Below are 22,188 nucleotides of genomic sequence, written 5' to 3'. Positions count from 1 at the left end.
GTCAACGCCGTCGTACACATGACACTATCATCGAAGTTCATTTTTTCGACGAGGACCGGAACATGGTAATTTCTCAAACATTAGGAATTATATTCAACCTTTACTCTGATGAGAGGCAATATATTTAAATTTCGCCTACAAGAATCAAAAGCTTAGTTAACCCTATACTATATTAAATTTTATTTCATAGTTAAAAATAATAATTATTGCATTACACTGAAACTCACGTAGTACGAATCGTACAGAGTTTAGTTCCAAAAGACATTTTATGTACATTAGTAGAGGATTTACGTCGACGCTATTTTCACTGCCCGACTTTGTGTTGGCTAGTCTTCATTGACTTCTCTACCTCATTTCTTTCCTTCAAATCCTCATAAGCACTACACCCTATGTCGCCCTTCCTCATTCTCTGCCACCTTCACCCTCTACCTCCTCTCTCTGTCAATGCCACCTAATTACCCCTACCCCTCATCACCATCCCCCTCAGCACATCCCTCCTTCCTCGCCACTTTCACCCTCATTCGCCCATCCCTCATTCCTTGTCACCCTTGGCCTCTTCGTCCTTCCGCTGGAGACACCACTCCATCCTCCCTTGTCCTCTTCCTTCATCGCACTCGCTCTCTCCCTTTTCTTCTCCCACTCTCTCTCCTCCGGCCACCAAATTTGCTTCCTCCCTCCACCACCCATCTTACTGCCTCGCCGTCGTGACTATGTGTGAAGCCTCACTACTTCCGTCATTGTTTGACCATTGTCGTCGTTGTAACTGCCATCACCTTCCATCCCCTCTGTCGTCGCTCATGCTGTGTTGCGCTTTGGAGCCCTCACCTTTCCTACTCAACTTTTGATCTCCAAACTCGTTTAGCCAAGTTCTTACTGGTCTTTGTTGTTGGGTTCATCGCGTCACTTATTTGATGAAATGAAACAACTATAAGTATGATTGTTTGTCTTAAGATCACATATACTTGCTAATTATTGTGAAATGTGGTTATAAGATAGTGTTGAGCATTACAGTCATACTTTCATGACAATAGTAAGAGTTCATTGATAGAGAGAAAGAACTAGTTATATTCGGTTACATTGCTTATTAGGATCAGTAAAGACCATATATACTGAAATGGGTGATCATGAATCTCCTTTTTCAATAGTAAAATTATCTGAGAGAGATTAAAATCACATCTTCGGTTGTTGCTAACCGAATTGAACTAGTGAAGCACACTCCATGAAGCACATATCCTATGATGATTGATTGGTCAATTAATGTTTTTAGTATATTGTGAACTTCTTATAACATGGAGTGAAAAATATAAGAATTGAGATATGTGGTAGGAGCGCCCAAATTGAGATATGTGGTAGGAGCGCCCAGTCCAGACACGAGTGATCTTCTTGTAATTCATGACATAACAAAGGTGGAGAAACTACATTAAGATTTTGGAAAAAATCATGAATTTCAAATCAGACTCATCATGTTGTTCATTGATGGTTGCACTGCTAACCTATCAATTGGAAGCTTCTTCAAGAGTATTGCCAATATCCAATGAGATATGACATGAGTACTTTCAATTTAAATTTTAACATTCTGAGCTATCTCGATTCCTCTTTTCTAAGGAACCCTAAAGTTCAGATTGAGGAGGATGTTCTTTAGCCTTCAATGCCATAGTAATTGGTGTGGAGTGTACTCATAACTGATCTTAAGTCCTTGTAGAACCATTTACTAGTCAGTTGCTTTTAATGACTTCATTAGCATGTAACATTTTTCTTATGTTAAATTACAATTATGTGTGATGTACTTCACTACTTTGATATTGTGGTGATTAATTTGTTTGAAATTGAAATCTTCTGTTGGCTTAATATATTGATATAATTATTTATAAGAATAAGTGTACTAGTATGTTCTGATTTCCTTGATGTTATGTACATTACCTTTAGCTTGTTGGTTGTAATTCTCTATGTAAATTCGGTGATGACTTACATCATTTGCTAAAATTTTGGAGGACCCTAAATTGGTTCTCTCGTGCAAGCCAATCAATACCCCTAATGTGACCATGCTAAGCACTATAACTCCAATCTAGGGTTACTGCTTAGAACGGTCGAGAGTGAGCAATTTAAAGTATGTGAACAGTGATCAAATGTTTTCGAAGTCACGTGGGAGTTTACTGAGCATTAATCAAATCCTTTATTTTAGAATGAAATTTTATAGATTTGGAGAACTATTTTTAATTTACTCCTGAAGTCAATAGATTCATCTCGTAAAAAAATCCCATATAACATATAATGAATAAAAGGTTGTGGTCGTTTATTAAAAAGTAATAAATTGAACGGGTGACTATGAGTGTTCATGCGCCGGTGAATGAGCTATCATCTAATTCACCGTAGCAAACATCTAAAATGTAGATGTGAATCGTTTATAATAAATGAACTAAAATCCTCTTAAGTGATATGATATTGTTAAGTAAAATACTGTGTTTATTATAATTTCACACAGTCAACAATTAATTTTTCAGTTTTTGTTCACAAGTTTTCCCTTTATTCCATGCCCAGATTGGCCAATCAAACCTAAAGTGGACATGAGACGGTATAGGCCTTTCTCTACAAGGGTTTCTTTTTCAGGCACTACTTTGATGAATGATTGAAATAAAAGCATCAAGGCCAAGCTCCATTTTTTCTTTCTTCCATTTTCTCGTTTTGTTTTTTTCTCCTTTTTTCTTGTTGAATATTGTTCAGTGTATTGTGCTATGCACAGTTGATGAAAACTCATTCACTAAAACAGTGCAATCCCTTCCTGCTCAGGTGAGTCATGTCTTTACTTTTTCAGTATAAGTTGTTGATGGCTTAACTTGTACAGTTCTGCCGTATAGCTTTTGCCCGTTTTGGACCAACAAAATTGTTTCTATTTGGCTTAATATATTGCAATATTTTCATTTATAATTGCGTGTGATTTTTTTTTTAAGTATAGTTAGTCCTGCAAGGATTTGAAGATAACTAATCACTTCAAACGGTTCGAGATTAACATTTGTTTTCAATAATCTCTTACCTGAGATAAAATCGTTTAAAATTTGTTTTCAACTGTTTTTGAGTTTATAACTTGAACGACATGATCAGGGAGCAATCTTTTTTTTACCAGTTATGATTAATTTGATCATAAAAGTGTGTAATAAAATTACGAATTTTAATTTTTTTTATAGACAAATGTTAGTTGTTAGTAATGTTAGTAAATTAGTCTTCTTCGGGGTTCGAACAATGAATTATTCACTTTTCATCCCACCAACCCTTATGTCTCTAGCTCTTACCACTTGAGATATCCTTCTGGACACGACTATTAATGTAGCCGCTTTTAAAATTTCGTACTTTGTTTTAAGTTTTATAATAGTATGTTCATTCTTATTTTTATGTTTGAATTTAGTTAATTTGGGGGAAAAACTCTAGAATGTTTTCGTCTTCTTCTCCCATTTTGATAAATTATGTGTAATGAAACATCATCATTTCTTCACACAAACTTTAGGTACTTATCTCTAGTACTCACTTTATTGATGGCCTCCCCTACGTTTTTGTCTGGTTAAGGAGAGAAAAAGAGAGAAGATAAAAAAAAAGATGAATAAAGAAAAAAATGTGAAGAAGATAATAATTTTGTATGTCATTTGGAATATTCGAATGTGAAGAAAATAATAATGTGAATAATAAATAAAATAGAGAGAAATTTATGTTTTGAAAGACATTTTTGCCAAATTAAAATAACTGTTGGTTGTTTATGAAAGTCAATAGTGAGAACAAATTAGTAAAGAAAAAAAAACATATCAACTCCTCTCTTCGCTATTTGGGGAGAGTGCTTAATGTAGATGGGTCTCATGAGCAGAAACTTTCTGGGCTACAGTAACACAAACCAAACACATGCTCGCTCTCTTTGGAAAACTATTTTTTTATGAACTATTTTTTTTTGTCAAAGTTCCTCATAATAAACCAAGCGTTAAATCACTATATATATATATAGGTGTTGGCCCAATATTTTGGCCCAAGAAAGAAAAAAACGCATTCAGCCCAAAATACTCAGAGTAGTCGAATTCTGACTAAAAGGAAGGAAAAGGGAAATGCACTAAGTTAATGGGGCAGCAAAACTCGACAACAACAATTACTGCTAAACACAGGCACATGTAACATGTGCCACATTGACCAAGTCAAATTCTCCCCACGATGGTCGAAAACGTAGTCAGGAAACGGTTGGAGCAGTTGAAGCACACGATCTCCACCACCATGCGCAGAACTTCCGGAGCAAGCATCAGATCGTGGGAGAAACAAGACCCACTAACCCATCCACTGAGGAGAAAACCGTCAAGGACACGCAGAGCATGAAATTCTATAAATAGGAGAATCCGATTCAGAAACATGGTTCCCAACTCAAACTCTGAAAAATTCACCAGAAAGCTCTAGTGTCCGCATCAATGAGACTCAAGGAGCAAAACGTGATGATGGAGGAGTATGTTGCAGAACCGACACTTTAGTTTCCCTGCATTTCAGCTTGTTGATTTCCAGTTCTTTTGTGTAGTTCGTTTGTCGAAATCTGCAGTTCATGTAGTTTTCATGTTATTTTAGTTTATTTGACTGTTTTATAATTGACTCGTGTTCAATGAAATCTAGTTTCACCTGAGTTGCTCGTTGTTGTCGAAAACACATTCATTCACACACAACACTTTGGCAAAGCGTTTTCTCAAAAGGACCCTGAAATCTAAACTTCCTTTAGTCGAACTAAGAGGATATTTGTTTACCAAAAATCCGTGTAAACAAATTGGCACGCCCAGTGGGACCGTTTTTGTGAAAACTAAGTTTTACAGAAGCGTTTTGTGTGTTTAAGTTTATTGCATGCTATTTGGTATTTGCTACTTGCCTTGATTGTGATTTATATGCACCTGAGAAGTGGTAAGACTATAAGTATGACAAGCAATCGAGGAAGAACTTCCCCCCAAGGGTCTAACGTGGGCAATCAGGGTAGCCCCGGGGGGAGTAGTGGTAATAACAATGAAGAAGTGTCTACTGGGATGGGACCTGGCATCACTATGCCAACCCAGAATGCGGCAGTCTCTGCAATGGCAGAAATGCCTGTATCTACATCAGTGCAGGCACAAATTGTTCCAACTATTACGAGAGGAGATATGCCTTATGGTATGCCCGTGTCTATAATGCAAGGCATACAGGGCACATATTCGACATTCCCCGAGAATGTCCCTCCTTTTAGCATACCCCCCTTCGGGGCAAATGGAACAATGCTAAATTTAGGGAGCCAAGTTAGCCCTCCTATTCCTGGATCTAGTTCACAAATTTATTTATCTACAGGTATGAATACTGGTTCACTTCAAGCCATTAGGCAGCAAGTAGATGATAGTAACCATGAAATGGTTAACATGCTATCTCGACAGATAGGTGAGCTAATCAACCCTGTGCTCCAAAATAATAATGCCAATAATCAGCATTTGGCACGACAGATGGATCGTTTGACGACAGCCCTGGGGGCACCAGTCGAAATCCAACCGGCATCAGGGATTAACCAAATCCCGTTGCCTAACCACGTCCCTGCCCCTGTGCTCTATCAGGCGCCGCAACACCAAGAGATGAGGGCAAACCCTTTGTACGAGGCAGTGCAGCCACCATTGCAAAATGTGTATATGGTAAACAGGGAAGAACACGCTGATGGTGTGCTAGAAAGAATTCGACACCAGAATGTTGGGGGGCAACAAAATGTTGCTGCCGTAGTGGAACAATTGTTGAACCAACATGGTTTCAACGTAGGTTTCGCAAATAGACCCCATTTTGTGTCGGCCTTTACAGAGGAGGTTCTCGAGTCCGAACTTCCTCGAGGCTGGAAGGTCCCCAAATTCACTAAGTTCTCGGGGGATTCAGGAGAGTCCACTGTAGAACACATAGCTAGGTACCAAATCGAAGCAGGGGACTTAGCCATCAATGAAAATTTAAAAATGAAGTACTTCCCGAGTTCTTTAACTAAGAATGCATTTACCTGGTTCACTACCCTCGCTCCTAGGTCAGTCCACACATGGGCCCAGTTGGAAAGAATTTTCCATGAACAGTTCTTTAGGGGAGAGTGCAAAGTGAGTTTGAAGGATCTGGCGAGTGTTAAAAGAAAGCCAGCAGAGTCTATTGATGATTATCTGAACAGGTTTAGGATGCTTAAATCTCGATGCTTTACTCATGTCCCCGAACACGAGCTAGTTGTCTTAGCCACTGGTGGTCTAGAGTATTCTATTAGAAAGAAAATCGACACTCAGTATATTCGAGATATGTCTCTACTCGCAGACAGAGTGAGGCACATCGAATTACTAAAGGCCGAGAAGTCTGAGGAGAGGGCCAAGACTACTAAGTGGCCAAAGAAGGAAAAAGTAGCATACCTAGACGCTGATCCAGTGTGTCAAAGTCCGTGTGTCTATCGCGAAGTCCCTGCAGACGTCGAATTAAACGATGTCAATCTGGCTGAACTTCAGCCAGGCGATCCTTATGTTTGTAAAGCATTGAAACCACGTGAAAACAAGCTTGGGGACGAACACCCCAAGAACACAATTCCTGCTGTGAAAACTTATACTTTTGATGTGACCAAATGTGATGCAATTTATGATATACTTGTGTCTGATGGTTTGCTTGTGGTCCCTAAAAACCAAAAACTTCCTTCTCCTGAACAAAGGAAAGGAAAGAAATATTGCAAATATCACAACTTTTTTGGCCATTGGACCTCACAGTGTGTTCGTTTCAGGGACCTTGTGCAAGGGGCATTGGACTCAGGGAGACTCAAGTATGATGAAAAAGCCAAGAGTCAAATGAAGATCGACTCTGATCCACTGCAGATAGCTGAGGCCAACTATGTAGAGCCTTTCTACATTGGCATGGTCGACATTTCCGAAAAGCTAATTCTGGGCTTGACGCTTGGAGAGGCAAAAGAAGAAAACGTAGCTGTCGAAGAGCCAGAGGTCGCGAAAGAGGTGAGCTTAGAAGAGGTTTACCCCAAGGCTGGAGAAACTCTTGTCGAGTTTCTATCCCGGAGCAAAGATGGCGAGAAAGAAGTCATGCTGTGCCCTAGATGCAGCGCCGTTTTCGACAAATCTGCAGCCAAGGCCTACCAAGATTCAGAAATGAAAAGGCATTACCAAAAGAAAGCTCCTGTATCCAGGAGACTGAAGTATCCCCACGAGGAGTGGGTTGAGAGAGATCAAGAACTCGATGGCCATAAAGGCCAAAAGTTAAGAGGCAAGGACAAGACTTATGTCCCTGATGCTGGGTTACCAAAAAATCAATGGTTCAAGCCAGCACCTCCAAGGCCAAAACCATACCCCAAGTGGCAGAAAATCGACTTAGGCCAGGGGTCTTCTTACATCAACAATTCCCGCGTGTCGCGGAACTATTCCTATGGCTCTGGGAATTATTATGCTCCTGAACAAATGACCAGCACTCAGTTCAGACGTTTCCTGAGGAAAAGGAAAGCGGAAAGGGAAAGGGGTGGCAAGTTCCGTTCATTATGGGACATAAAGCCAGAAGACAACCCTCGTAATGAACCCAGTGTGGCGTCGATTATTAATCAACTGGATCACGCCATCAAACAAGGAACAACCGTGCCACCAAATCCAGCCAAGGAGAAAGGGAAGGAGGTTGTCGAAGATGAGGATGAAGACATGCTCGAGGATTTCGACGACAGTGATGGGGAAGATCTTAACATCATCTGCATAGTGTCTATCTTACCCGCTGAATTCGACAGAATCTCAGAGGTCACCGAAAGTGAAGAAGACTACTACGATGAAGAAGAGCCAGATGACAACCCCTTGTGCTACTACGTAATGCAAAAAGGATCCGTCGAAGACGAAAGGGCTATTTTCCAGAGGCCAACGGAGCAGATGAAAAGCCACTTGAAGCCGTTATTCGTCTGGGCCAAGGTCGACGAAAAAGGGGTCAATAAAGTTCTTGTCGACGGAGGGGCCACAATTAATTTAATGCCTAAGTTTATGCTCAAGAAGTTAGGCAAAACTGAGGCAGACCTAATCCCTCACGACATGGTCCTTTCCGATTATGAAGGGAAGACAGACTCTTCTTTAGGAGCAATTATGTTGAACATAACCGTAGGAACGGTGGCCCGTTCCACATTATTCATCGTGGTACCCTCAAAAGCCAACTACAACCTGCTATTGGGGAGAGAATGGATCCACGGCGTGGGGGCAGTGCCCTCAACCCTTCACCAACGTATCTCCATTTGGAAATCAGATGGGGTTGTCGAGAACGTGCAAGCAGATCAGAGCTACTACTTAGCGGAGACAAATTACGTTGGCAAAAAGAATTTCGAGAAAAGTTTAGCCACAATCGCTCCTCTAGACACAGTGGCTAGTCAATATTTCAACCCTTACTCAGAGTACTCGGTGACGTTGGATCCCATCAGGGGATTAAACCTTAATGAAGCATACAAACCTGATGCCATGAGTGGATGGCACAGTGATGAAGAAAAGGATGCCATTACTGAGTGGCAAAATGATGTTAGAGATGATTAATTCGAGCCTGGCTCGAATCTCGGCTTACGCAGCCGAAAACAGAATAAGGACGGCCCTAGAGGCCGCAAGAATAGCCAAAGAAATGGCTACTGACGAAGTCAATGCCTCAATTCTGCCTGTCGAAATTACATCTCGAGAGGAGGCAACAACAAATAAGGATAACACGTGCATAGAAGAAAACGAGCAGAGTGCCGATGAATGCGAATTCGAGGACCTTTGCAATTTGAGGCTAGATTGCATCTACGATGACGGCCCATTAGGCTTCGAGAAGCCAGTGGTCGATGTTTCCAAGAAAATGGAAGCGCAAGACCCTTTAGAAGAAGTGGACCTGGGTGATGGCTTAGAAAAGAGGCCAACGTACATCAGTGCTCTTATTGACCCAGAATTAAAAGATAGAATGGTGAAATTACTCAAAGAATTCAAAGACTGTTTCGCTTGGGACTACGATGAAATGCCTGACCTTAGTCGAGAATTGGTGGAATTGAAGTTACCCATCAAAGAAGACAAGAAACCAGTCAAGCAATTACCCAGGAGGTTCCATCCAGATGTGTTGGTGAAAATCAAGGAAGAAATCGAAAGACTCCTCAAGTGTAAATTTATCAGGACGGCTCGATATGTGGACTGGTTAGCCAACGTGGTTCCAGTGATCAAGAAGAACGGGAAAATGAGAGTTTGTATTGACTTTCGAGATCTTAACGCTGCCACCCCAAAAGAAGAGTATCACATGCCTATTGCTGAGATGATGGTGGATTCAGCTGCTGGTCACGAATACTTAAGCTTGTTGGATGGTTACTCAGGCTACAACCAAATCTTCATAGCAGAAGAGGATGTGTCGAAAACAGCTTTTCGATGTCCTGGTGCCTTGGGGACATACGAGTGGGTGGTCATGCCATTTGGGTTGAAAAACGCTGGCGCGACCTACCAAAGGGTAATGAATACCATTTTTCATGATTTTATCGAAACTTTCATGCAGGTTTACATTGATGATATTGTGGTGAAATCCCCATCAAGGGATGACCATTTATTGCATCTAAGGAAATCCTTTGAGAGGATGAGAAAATATGCTTGAAGATGAATCCCCTTAAATGTGCTTTTGGTGTTATTGCAGGTGATTTTTTGGGTTTCGTGGTGCACAAAAAGGGCATCGAGATCAACAAAAATAAAGCTAAAGCCATTCTCGACACAAGTCCACCAACCAGCAAGAAGCAACTACAATCGTTATTGGGAAAGATTAACTTCCTAAGGAGATTCATTACCAACCTTAGTGAAAAGACCAAGTCATTTTCTCCGCTTCTCCGACTAAAAAAGGAGGGTGTGTTCCGCTGGGAGGCAGAGCACCAAAAGGCATTCGATGAGCTCAAGAGGTACTTGTCCAATCCACCTGTAATGGTGCCACCCATCAAAGGGAGGCCAATGAAGCTGTATATTTCCGCCACAGATGAAACCATCGGGAGTATGCTGGCTCAAGAAGATGAAGAAGGCAACGAAAGGGCCATATTTTACTTGAGTAGGGTGTTAAATGGCGCAGAAACTCGATACACTATGATCGAGAAGTTGTGTTTATGCCTGTACTTCTCTTGTGTAAAGTTGAAATATTACATAAAGCCAATAGATGTAATGGTTTTTTCTCATTATGATATAATAAAGCACATGTTATCCAAATCAATCTTGCATAGTCGAATTGGTAAATGGGCTTTGGCCCTAACCGAATATTCATTAACTTACGTCCCATTAAAAGCGATTAAAGGGCAGGCGGTTGCCGATTTCTTGGCAGATCACACCATGCCTAGAGAGATCATAACCTATGTGGGCATACAGCCTTGGAAGTTATATTTCGACGGTTCCAGCCATAAGAATGGAACTGGAATCGGGATGTTTATCATGTCCCCGCAGGGCATCCCCACTAAATTCAAATTTAGGATCAAGAGTAATTGCTCGAACAACGAAGTCGAGTATGAGGCGTTGATATCAGGCCTCGAGATCCTGCTAGCTCTGGGGGCAAAGAACGTCGTCGTGAAAGGGGATTCTGAGTTGGTGGTAAAGCAACTTGGTCAGGAAACGTGGTCAGGAAACGGTTGGAGCAGTTGAAGCACACGATCTCCACCACCATGCGCAGAACTTCCGGAGCAAGCATCAGATCGTGGGAGAAACCAGACCCACTAACCCATCCACTGAGGAGAAAACCGTCAAGGACACGCAGAGCATGAAATTCTATAAATAGGAGAATCCGATTCAGAAACATGGTTCCCAACTCAAACTCTGAAAAATTCACCAGAAAGCTCTAATGTCCGCATCAATGAGACTCAAGGAGCAAAACGTGATGATGGAGGAGTATGTTGCAGAACCGACACTTTAGTTTCCCTGCATTTCAGCTTGTTGATTTCCAGTTCTTTTGTGTAGTTCGTTTGTCGAAATCTGCAGTTCATGTAGTTTTCATGTTATTTTAGTTTATTTGACTATTTTGTAATTGACTCGTGTTCAATGAAATCTAGTTTCACCTGAGTTGCTCGTTGTTGTCGAAAACACATTCATTCACACACAACACTTTGGCAAAGCGTTTTCTCAAAAGGACCCTGAAATCTAAACTTCCTTTAGTCGAACTAAGAGGATATTTGTTTACCAAAAATCCGTGTAAACAATAGGTCCATCCCTGACTCGTTTAAAATGTGGTGTCAAATCACTAATATAATTTTTTCAATTAATCAAGTCCATTTTTTGATTCCCTCTTCTCGGTTCTCCATCATACTCTAACACATTGGAGTGTTTGGTTAATGGAGATGAATACACAATCTAAAACTTTATTGTCCCCCTTTAGGAGTACACCTTCATATGTGTCGACTTTTATCCAAAAGATCTTGATTAGCTAAGCCTTGAATTTTCTAATTTGATTTGATTTTCAAGTGAAAGCTTTAGCCTTTAGGATAGAAAGTTGGGATGAATGCCCTGAATGAGGAGTCACAAATTCAAAAGAGGAACAATGGGATGGATGGAAAAATTCCATTCGGTAATTTTCAATGGCCAGCCAAACAAAGTAGAATATAACCCCTGTCCATGATTTATTGGGCCACACACATCCACCATTGCAGACAACAACTTTTTATCTTCAAAAAAAGATTCCTAGGCTAGTCACTAGAAAAACAAAAAAAGTTCCCAGGCCTAAATTTGTGCATGGTGGATAGATAGAATACAAACCTAAAGAAGCCCAGCATACATATTCCCAACTGAGTGATTAACAAAGGTGAATTCCCTATCAGTAAAAAGAGGGAAAAAGGCCCATGTAGTATTCCTTGAAATCTAATTTACTCTCTCCAAAAAAAAAATATAAATGTTTCTTTGACAGGTAGGAATTAGGTATGCAATTTTCTAAATAAACCAAGATAAATATTGAATGAAATCACTCTAATTTTAGGTGACCCAATAATATTGACATATGTTATGAGTATTTTTTTTTAAGATACATGTCAAAACATTATTGAACGGTTGAACTATTTAAATCAAGATAATTTTACCTAAAATAACTCTTGGTTCACAACTAATTTAGAAAAAAAGAGGATATGAAATAAAAAGGTGATCATACATAGATTTGACATTATTATATCATAGCACATACAAGGTTCTAATCTCATGCACATATGATTAAAGGTTACAAGTTTTGAATTCAGTACAAATATACAACTTTTCAGGTTCAAATTTTTATGACCATACTACTTGCAAAATTTATTTATTTAAACATTGATAAATGATGCAGAAGAAAACTAAAACTAAAACATATATATCAACTTTTAAGGAATTATATGGTCGACAAATCCACTACCATTCTTTGTCTATGTTGCAAGTAAACTCAATGTTGTCACAGCATCCACCCAGAGGCGAATCCATGCATATTTAAGGATGAAGCTCCAGCATTTACATCATCATGGCTGGGATTGTACCTGCATATAATAAATAAAACCTTTTACTGCAATGTACTACAGCAAAACACACACTGGGATTGACCGGAATTGTTCTAGCTTAAGCAGATTTGTTTGTATCCATGTGAATGCAGCTGTGTTAAATACTTGGTAGAGAGAGTTTTGTCACTCATAGTGGTTCTCATGGACTCTTATGTGATTGACGCAATGGATTATACATCTAGTTTAAACAAACAGAGAAGTATTTTTATGACTAGATCAGTGACTTTACCCAATTTGCAAGTTTGGATTCACTCCCATATGCTGGAAAAACCCCTCTGATTGAGGAGGGAAGCGAGTGTAATGGATGTTAGGCACTCCAGCTTCCAAAGCCAATCTGACCACTGGATTATGTGAGTTATTACTTTCTTCCAACTGTTTCAACAGAGAGAATTTTGATCAGAAGCAATGTAATAGCTAAACTACATTAATTGCCTATTAGTTGTCCCTGAAGGATAGATCATCAAGTGGTAAGATCTTGAGACATATGAGTTGGAGAGGAGGGATCAATCCTAGGAGGGTGTAATTTATCTTTCAATATACAAAAAAAGTTGCCTATTAGAGAAAAATATATATCAGAAAGATTTTAACAATTGAAGTTTAGGAAGAGCATATACGCATGAGTGCCATCTATATGCTGATTTAAGGTCCAAATCAAAGATCTGCATTGGGTTTGGAAACAATTGTTACCTTGTTCCTTAACACATGATTAGTTTCGACTAGCACTGCTTCCTGCATTGAATTAGTGAAAGCCAAGGTTACACCAAAGAACAGGACATGCAGTATTAATCGGAGTCTACTAATTAATTAATGAAAGAAAGGAACTTGGAGATACCTTGTTGTGAAGATCAGCGAGCTGGTCAAGCATGAATTGAGTCTGAAAAAATCTAACATATGTTAAAACTCTAGCTAACAAAAAGAGAGAGAAATGTGAAAGTATTTGCAAAGAAAAAGAACACTAATTCAAGCAGCTAGTTACAAGATTTACAATTGTGTACTGTTAGCTTTGGAAACAATTACCCCTGGAACCTCCTCCTTTTGCAGCTATATGGCTTATCAATTAGCTTATTAAAAAGGGGAGAATGTGATAGAAATAATGTCAATGATATGAAAGGAGAATGTGTCAATCCTTTTAGAGTAGATATAGCTTCTAAATTAGTTAATAATCAACATATTGAGTTCTCAAGACAACAAGTTATTGAAAGATGCAGATTCTACTCAAAAGGATTGGCTAAAGCATAGTACCCAATACTCATGTAAGCTGTTATGGTGATACATGAGTTGGTTGGGAGCTAAAGAGTTGGGAGTACTACTTCATGGTTACTACAAGAAAGAATTTATTTAGTGTCGCTCTATCTGCACTAAGTCAACACAATACGTCAAAATTCAAATTTGTGTCACATAGACCGACGCCAATTAATGTTTGTTCAATGCTGCCACAGGCGTCAACTTCTTCGATGCTAAATCACTAGCCAATGTAGCGTTGGTCTGGCAGACGGTAACTTGAAATGGATCGAACACATATTTAGCCCATGTTTTAGCGTTCACATTTACAACACTAATGTTCGATGAGAAGGCGGACGATATGTTCAATTGATATGTGGGATGTATCAATGGATTTCAAGGACGCTTCTTAGGGGTCATAGGCAGTTGATGAGGATGGTTGTAGCGTTGGTCTGGCAGACGGTAACTTGAAATGGATCGAACACATATTCAGCCTATGTTTTAGCGTTCACATTTACAACACTAATGTTCGATGAGAAGGCGGACAATATGTTCAATTGATATGTGGGATGTATCAATGGATTTCAAGGACGCTTCTTAGGGGTCATAGGCAGTTGATGAGGACGGTTAGTCGCTTTTGAAGGAGTTGGAGCCAAAGGCATGGGTTCTCAAGAGGCATGGGTTCTCAAGAGGCATGACAAAGGGAAAATGAGCAAAACACTGAGCTAGCGTAGAAGAACACTCAAATATTGTTCAAGGCCCCGTTTGGAAGAGCTTATCTGACAACATAAGCGCTTATGTCAGTGTTTAGGAGAGCTTATTCAAACAGCTTATGGTCATAAGCTGTTTTGAGCTTATTTTCATAAGCTATTCAAGATATCTTATGAAAAAGAGCTTATGCTTATATATAGCTTATTTTCAATTTATTTCGATTAATTTTTTAAAATAACTTATGAATAAACGCTTATGACCACAAGCGCTTAATTAAGTTGTTTTTCCAAACGGGACCCAAGTACATGTCCCTTTATAAACTTTTTTGAGTCAATAAGTGAAGGTGTAGACGCAACAACAATCTCCCCCGGGCTACATCTTGGGAAATACACCAAATACCAATCACCTAATTCATGGCCAATGAATAATTGAAATATTCTATAATCAAATTTTCACGTACTTTATGCAATCAAATGAGACAACAAAAATATATTCCATTATATGTTTTCCTGTTCATCGAATTCCAGTCATCATCAAACTTATGGTTTGGCATCGTCCCTATATTTTGCAGTAGAGGATGTCCTCCATTCTAGGCTTCCAAATGTAAAATTGTGAATAGTAAATTAGCTACAAGTCTTCTTCCTATGCCAGTTCAATTGACAAATAAAAAGGCATTGGGACCAGGGATTTGACTCAATGTTGAGATAACAGAACTGTCAGATCATGTAAAAGTTAGAATTTATCTTCATCAGTAAGCGAGACTAGTTTATGGCACTCTTTAACTTAAACAAACTCAAAACACTGATAATTCAAATTGAAAATAACCAATGTTACCTTTGTTGACCTGATGTTCCTCAATGCTACCTCCAATTGATTCTCAAGCTGCTCCAGCTGAGTTGTATTCATTTGAGCAATATCTTCTCCGAGAAGGTTCCTTCAGCATTTAGAATCATTAGCTCAAAAATATTACTCCTATGATATGTTGAATAAATTAAAGTATTATTTAACTTAACTCAAAAAACAAAACAAAAAATAGCTGAGGACTAAAAACATAAGGTAGTATCTAGGTGCATTAATCTTCATAGAATCTTACTTTAAGTTAATTAATTACCTTTGTGAACGTTGCAGGTTTTCTACCCTTGCTTTTAGTCTCACATATTCCTGGTAGTTCTGCACAGGGACATATTAACTATTAAATAGATTTTCATACATATTACAAAGCAGTTACTTCATATTTGGTAGAGCTATAATCACATAGATGGAAAATCTCACCAAAGCAAAAGTGATTGATATAATTGATGGTGAACATAAAGAAAAACAAAATTATTTCTGGAATTAACTGAAGAGTTAATTACCTGAGTATCATTGGTTGGACTGCTGGACTCTAGTGCACTGTAACTGTACTTCTGGTATTTTTCCAGTGTTTTCATTATGCTGTGATCACATGATGAAAAGCTCAATCAAAATGAGGAATCATTTGATTTGAAATTGAGAAAACTGATGACTTTTTGAACCAAAATTTGTAAAAATGTGAAGGAAAAAAAAAACATGTATATGTCATACTCCAATTTTTTGCTTCTAATCTTTGTCTAAGATGGTTTAATTTAATATATGATTGGTTGTATGATTTCATTATAATGTCCTTATAGGGTGGTTCATGTGGATGACCTCATTGCAGTTTTCCTTGGAGCTAATTCAATAAGTTCTTTTTACAAAAACCTAGAAAAATGTTGAAACTTTTTAGAGATCATAATGATCCAATAATAAGATGATTATGAGGATAATATAATGTTTGGAGCTTTTGGAGACAATATTTTCACAAAACCAAGACGCATCGAGATACTTAAAAGTTAAAACACTATGTACTCACCAAGTCAAAATGGCTACCTGAGGTTAATAATCAAAGTCATAAAGCCAAGGACAAGACTTTCTAACAACCAAGCAAATTCTGTAATATGAACACCAAACCCTTTTGCTAATGCACTAAGAAATTAATTATAATTCCCTAAAGGTGAAAAAAATTTGCACAGGCATCTATCTTTTTTGTTTATTTTATTTTAAATTTAATTAATTATAATGTGGTAAAAGAATAAATCTAATTAAGTGTATGTGTAAAAACTTGCATACTATTAGTATACGCACATTTATTATTAATTTGTAGGATTTTTTGTGTGCTGGAATTAATCTCGTGGCATGTAAAAGATGGTTTTATCTGCCATCAATTAAGAAAAACTTAGTTCATAAATTAAAGAGTAATGATATATACACACCTCATTTTTGAAACACTTCATTTCCACCTCTTTATATTTCTATCTCTATTCTCTTATCATTTATCACATCTAATACTTTCTGTTTCTTATTTTTTCTTTTCTTCATATCTCTCTCTTCATTCCACCTCTCTCCACCTCAAACAGAGGTGTGAAGATAACATTATTGTAAATTAAAATAGTTGTAAGAAATATTTTATAAATAACATTGACTTTGTCTACGATGATAGACTGAGAATCACAAATTAAAAGTGTTTTTTTACAAATTTATTTTAGCTCATAAAAAGTGCATTATAAATATCATATTTTAAGTATTACATTTTATTATAGATAAAAATAAGTTTATGGGTGAATTAGTATTTATTCAATAGAATTAACCAATAACATGTACTAAAAATTATCTAATATAACAAATAAAAACATGATTCTGACATAAAATTGCCCTTAAAAAATCCAAGCCTTTACCATTTTAACAAAGAGTTATTAAGGTCAAAAACTAAAAAAAAAACTATATGAAAGTTTGGATACATAAAAAAAATCACAACAAAATTAAAATCAGCTAACCGTGATTTTTAACCATTCATCCAAATCTCAGAGTTAATGAAATATCTCATGATCGAGGAAATAATTGTTTTGTATGACAGAGAACAATGTATTGTTTTCACTTTTTGATCAAACCAGCTATTCCTCAACGGTTTGAAGGATAGACTTTGTTTTACTGCCTCAGAAGCTAAAGATGCTCTTTTTCTCATTCTCTCTCTTTGCCATCCTTAAATTGTAATGCAAAGTAAAACAGGTTTGCAAATCAGACATCCCATCTCTGACACCAAATCATAACAGTAAATCCTGGCATGCTCTATCCCTAATACGATGTAGGCCAGAAATTAAAAAGAAAATAAAGAACATCAAATCAGATTCTTATTAGGGCTAGTTCATGGTTTCATCTTCATCAACAAAAATGACCCAAAATAAGCAAATTTATAAACTTTGGCAAAATTTTGAGAGGAATGAAAGGTAACCAATCACACCCCCTAAAATAATTTTATAACAGATGATTAATTCCTTTTGAACTCTTCTTTATTCCTTTAATGATCTTGCCCTAGTGGAGAAGACATGAAACCCATCTTCCAATAGACACAGCAAAGCTTAACAAAAACAACTTCTGATTGAGACAGAAAAAAGAAAATTTTCCTTCTTTGACACTCCTTCCTCATATAGGGACATGGGCTTTCAGATCTACACAAGATGGGGTAGAAATTAAATGGGACAAAGTTTTTTTTTTCCTTTTTGTGTGTATAAATGCATATGTTTGGATTATTAGACACTGAAAAACAAAGTTGAAGTTAAAATAAGCTAACTGAAGTTCTTTTCATCAACCTTGACTTTGGTTCACCATGATTTTTCGCCGTAGATCCAAATAATTCTAGAAGACAATCAGAGTGGAAAGATCAAAACTTTACCCACAAGTCTGGGAATCAAAAAGGAAGAAATATATTTAGAGACAAAAAGGATATCTTCTCTCTAATTCCTTTTAGGCTGGACTTGCTTATCTTATAGAACATCTTTTAATCAATTTTTCTTTCTTCAAAATTGATTTTGAGAGCTTGAAGTTACTCATATGAGTTTCTCCCCAAAATTTTATTTCTGACTTTAAAATCAACTAAAGAAGAGCTTCTAAACACGCTCTAAGCGTAGCGAAAAACTTGTATTGGAGGTAATATATATGTAGTTTGTAGTTTGTATCAATCAGTAAAATGTTGAGTTGAGGAGAAGAAGCACAGATCTTGCACAAAATTCACCCAAACATGCCCAAACATGAATATGTTATCTCTTGCACATTTATTCAAACACTAGATACACACACACAAAAACAGAAACAGAAGGTTTAGACCTGGAAATAAGGAAAAGCTATGTGTATATCTATATACCTGGAGGTGCTGCTGAACTCATAGAGCTTCCCACGGTTGGAGAAGATGATGAGAGCAACCTCAGCATCACAGAGAACAGAGAGCTCATAAGCCTTCTTGAGTATCCCATTTCTTCTCTTGGCAAAAGTCACTTGCCTGTTAATTTTGTTCTCTATCCTCTTCAGTTCAACTTTCCCTCTTCCCATCTTTCTTCTCTCTTTCTAGAGCACTCTTTCCTGTATTGGTTAAGAGATGAGAATGCTTTCTTAAATGGCCTCTTTGCTTAGGGTACCAAAAGGGATAAAACAATAGTGCAAGAGAAGAAATAAAAGTGGAAACCCTGAAAAAAGGTTACCTTATAAATGGTTATATCATATTTGTACTGTGTAGTCCCAAAATATGTTTAATCAGTTAGCCAAGTCAAAAATTGGAACAATGTTTGCATACTAATTTGACATGGTTTCTCATATACCTTGTTATATATGGTACCTTATCTAAGTACCACAAAAAGTTAAAATTAATAGTTCAGTTTTAGGGCAATTATATATAGGGTCACAAGAGGAGCCAAAAATATAATCTAGGTCCCTAACTTTCCATAATTGATTCCACTTCATTCATCTTTTATCAGAGACTAGCTAGCCACACCTGAACTAAGCCAATTATAACACGTGAAAATTTAGTCTAACTAGTTGACATTTTTACCATTTCATTGAACTTAGGTTACGCTTGAATAGGAAATATGGATTTACTAGGTTGTGTTCACTCTCGTCAGTACAAACTTTAATGCTGGCATACACTCAGCCAAACACGTGTCATGTTCAAGAAGAGTAGGATCTTATTATTTCTTGTTATTCAAGTTGAACGTGCATATTCAAGTTCTTTAAGTAATTAAGTTAGTCGTCAAGTTGTGCGGTAGAGTTTGTTGCGTTTTAAAGCACACATATAAAGAGTAAGTACACTCTATCACAAAAGTAATACATGAATGAAGTCTCAGTTATTAAACCCAATGGACTAGGGTATGTACATCTAATCTAAAAGTGAACTCATTGTCTACACAAATAAGATTGGTGTTTGTTGTAATCTTTCAGGTGAAATAATATAAGAAGTAAAACAGCATAAGAAAGCAAATAAGAGAAGTATCGAGATAGTTAAGTATTTGAATCATATTCCCCGGATTTATACATGCTATCTAAGAATCCTATATGAGCCAACTATATTTCTCAAGTGTCAATACGTTGCCAGACTATACCGAACTACCTACCCAATGACACTACCTAGCTAGCTATAATCCACATGCAGAGTGGTTGCTTGAATGTTTAAACAAAAGGAGCTACCTAGAGATGTTCATGATTCGCAGTGGCTAAGCCATTGACAAAACATATAAAATTAATCATAAAACCTTCTCTAGGAGCGACTCATTATTAGTTCCCTAAATTGTATTACCTTTTTAGTTCCATAGATTAATTCTCCTACTAGGAGTAAACTAACCTATTATTAATATAGTTAATTACGTCCTATGTAATTACGGTAGAAAAGAACATACACGATTAAGAAACTAAACGACAAGCATATATAAACACGGGTTCAATTCATCCCCTATGTCAAAACATCGAGTGAGAGAGAGAGAGAGGGGGGATGTTTAGTTGCTTATCAGACAAAGGAAAATCACCGAAATCCTAGTAGCTAACATCACAACAAAGAGAATAGAATGATTAATCCTTAAATGCCCTCTCCTGGAGCTCTCCAATTATTTTTCTATAAATCATAACTTTGGAGTCTTCCAACTCATCCTCTATCGATATTCGTGATTACTCTGTATGACTGACTCCTCATAGGTTTGGTCGGGATCCCTTTTAATAGAAAATATATTAGGGCTTCCTTAACATTTAGGCTACTTCTTTCCAGGAGTCGTTATTGTTTCAACATAGCCCTTGGGAGCAATTCTATCACCTATGTATTCTGCCAGATGCTTATCAAATAAAAATGCATTCTGCCAGATTAGTCTCATAAGGGATTAAGTCGCCATCATCAAAATCCAAAGCTTTAAAGCTTTTGTAGAACATCTTGTTAGCTAAATTTCCCGAACTTACAAACACTCGTCGAACTTCTATATTTGCAATGGTGACCGAGATCACCATTAGGACATCATGGTTGGATATGATTCCTTAATAGTCTTCAATAAAAAAAGTGAAGATTGAATTATTGACACGATTATAGGGCTTATATAGCACCACTTTATAGCACCACTTTGAGTTGTAGGCAATCTTCAGCACAACTTTTATATGATTATTGCGAGCATTTGAGGAGTTCCCTCTACTAAAAACACCTCTAAATATTGAGACATAAACATGAGCAACTCTTTTAATAGAACAATATTCTCTAACATTGTTTGTTTGAGAACAACTTTATCCTTTCTCTGCTTTTTAGAACTTTCTTCTTTCTTTTCACAGAGAGGAGAAGCATATATTGTCTAGACTTTCTCGGAGAATGTTGTTCCATTTTACTTCAAAAACTCTCTTGAGATCATTGACTCCGAGATCTCCTACTATTAGTTTAATAATTTTTTATTAATGACCCTTCTTCACATACTTCTTCAATTTCATGTCTGCGATCATTTGTTCAATTGGATCCATTCAATGGATGCATTCATCTTTGTTGTGACACCTTAGAATTCACAATATCTAGATCGACCATGTTCATGTGTTTTTTTGACAAAAATGGTCAAGATACATTGGGTCCGTTTAACGTGCACCATCCAAGTAGGTGGTGTACGCGTACTCCATAAAAATAACCCACTGCAGTACGCGTACACCACCTACTTAGATGGTGCACGTTAAACGGACCCATATACATTAATTAGCAAGATTAGTTATGACGGATAAAGGGAATAGAGAGAGGGAAAATTTATTATGGTTATCTAAAAACTTGTGTAAGGTTGCACCAAGCACTTTTTACCCACTATAACAGGTTTTAAAAAAAAAATCAAAATTCATATTTTCTTAATTAAACATTTATCTTTAATAAATATTTTAAAAATGTTTTTTTTTTCAAAAGTGAGACCATCACAAGCATAGAAGTCGCAGATCCAAAAGATTAAGACCTTATTTGTGGGTTTATTTTGGTTTTCTCATTTCTGGGTTTGATTGTTGGATGGTAAATTATGCAGCTTTTGTTGTGTTGTGTTTTGGGTTTGATCTGAAAATTTGCTGGGCTTGATCTGGGCAATAACATATGTGGACAAGGAACCCAGATTGAGAAGAGGAAACCCAGATCCGGGTTTGATCTGCGAAAAAAGACGATTGCACCGTTATTCATCAGCATCTTCATCGTGATGTCCATCTTCAAACCCAGAAGAACTCCTTCAACCCAGAAATCCGAACCATCCAAACGGAAAATCCCAACCCAGAAGCTCCATCAACCATGAAATCCAGAAAAGAAACCCAGAAAAGAACTCACCCCATGAAAGATCTGTGAACCCGAGATCTAGATCTCGAACATCCATTGACAAAATCGACCTCATAATCAAAAGAAGAAAGAGATGAAGTTTGATCCCTTAGAATCAAAAGACAGATCTGTTAGAATCGAGCCTCAACCAATCGAACCC

General features: G+C 37.4%; 1 protein-coding gene across 2 annotated transcripts; it reads right to left on the bottom strand.

The window, feature by feature from the left end:
* Window positions 1-12,091: 12,091 nt before the first annotated feature.
* LOC130711505 (agamous-like MADS-box protein MADS2) lies at window positions 12,092-19,011 on the bottom strand. Of its 2 annotated transcripts, XM_057561172.1 has the most exons (9): window positions 18,940-19,011; window positions 18,606-18,820; window positions 15,766-15,844; window positions 15,522-15,580; window positions 15,245-15,344; window positions 13,311-13,352; window positions 13,166-13,207; window positions 12,708-12,850; window positions 12,092-12,457 (listed from the first exon to the last, which is right to left on the bottom strand). In XM_057561172.1, exons 2-9 carry the CDS (start codon window positions 18,788-18,790, stop codon window positions 12,376-12,378), a joined length of 732 nt encoding a protein of 243 aa, XP_057417155.1. In that variant the 5' UTR covers window positions 18,791-18,820; window positions 18,940-19,011; the 3' UTR covers window positions 12,092-12,375. The 2 variants fall into 2 exon arrangements, with proteins under 2 accessions (XP_057417155.1, XP_057417154.1); XM_057561171.1 differs by lacking the exon at window positions 18,940-19,011 and having other exon boundaries at window positions 18,606-18,884.
* Between the last annotated feature and the right edge of the window lie 3,177 nt (window positions 19,012-22,188).

The sequence above is a fragment of the Lotus japonicus genome, chromosome 4 (genome assembly GCF_012489685.1).
Source record: "Lotus japonicus ecotype B-129 chromosome 4, LjGifu_v1.2".
Taxonomy (NCBI): Eukaryota; Viridiplantae; Streptophyta; class Magnoliopsida; order Fabales; family Fabaceae; genus Lotus; species Lotus japonicus.
Note: the sequence above shows the minus strand (reverse complement) of the source record. Positions and strands in the feature narration are given on the sequence as shown.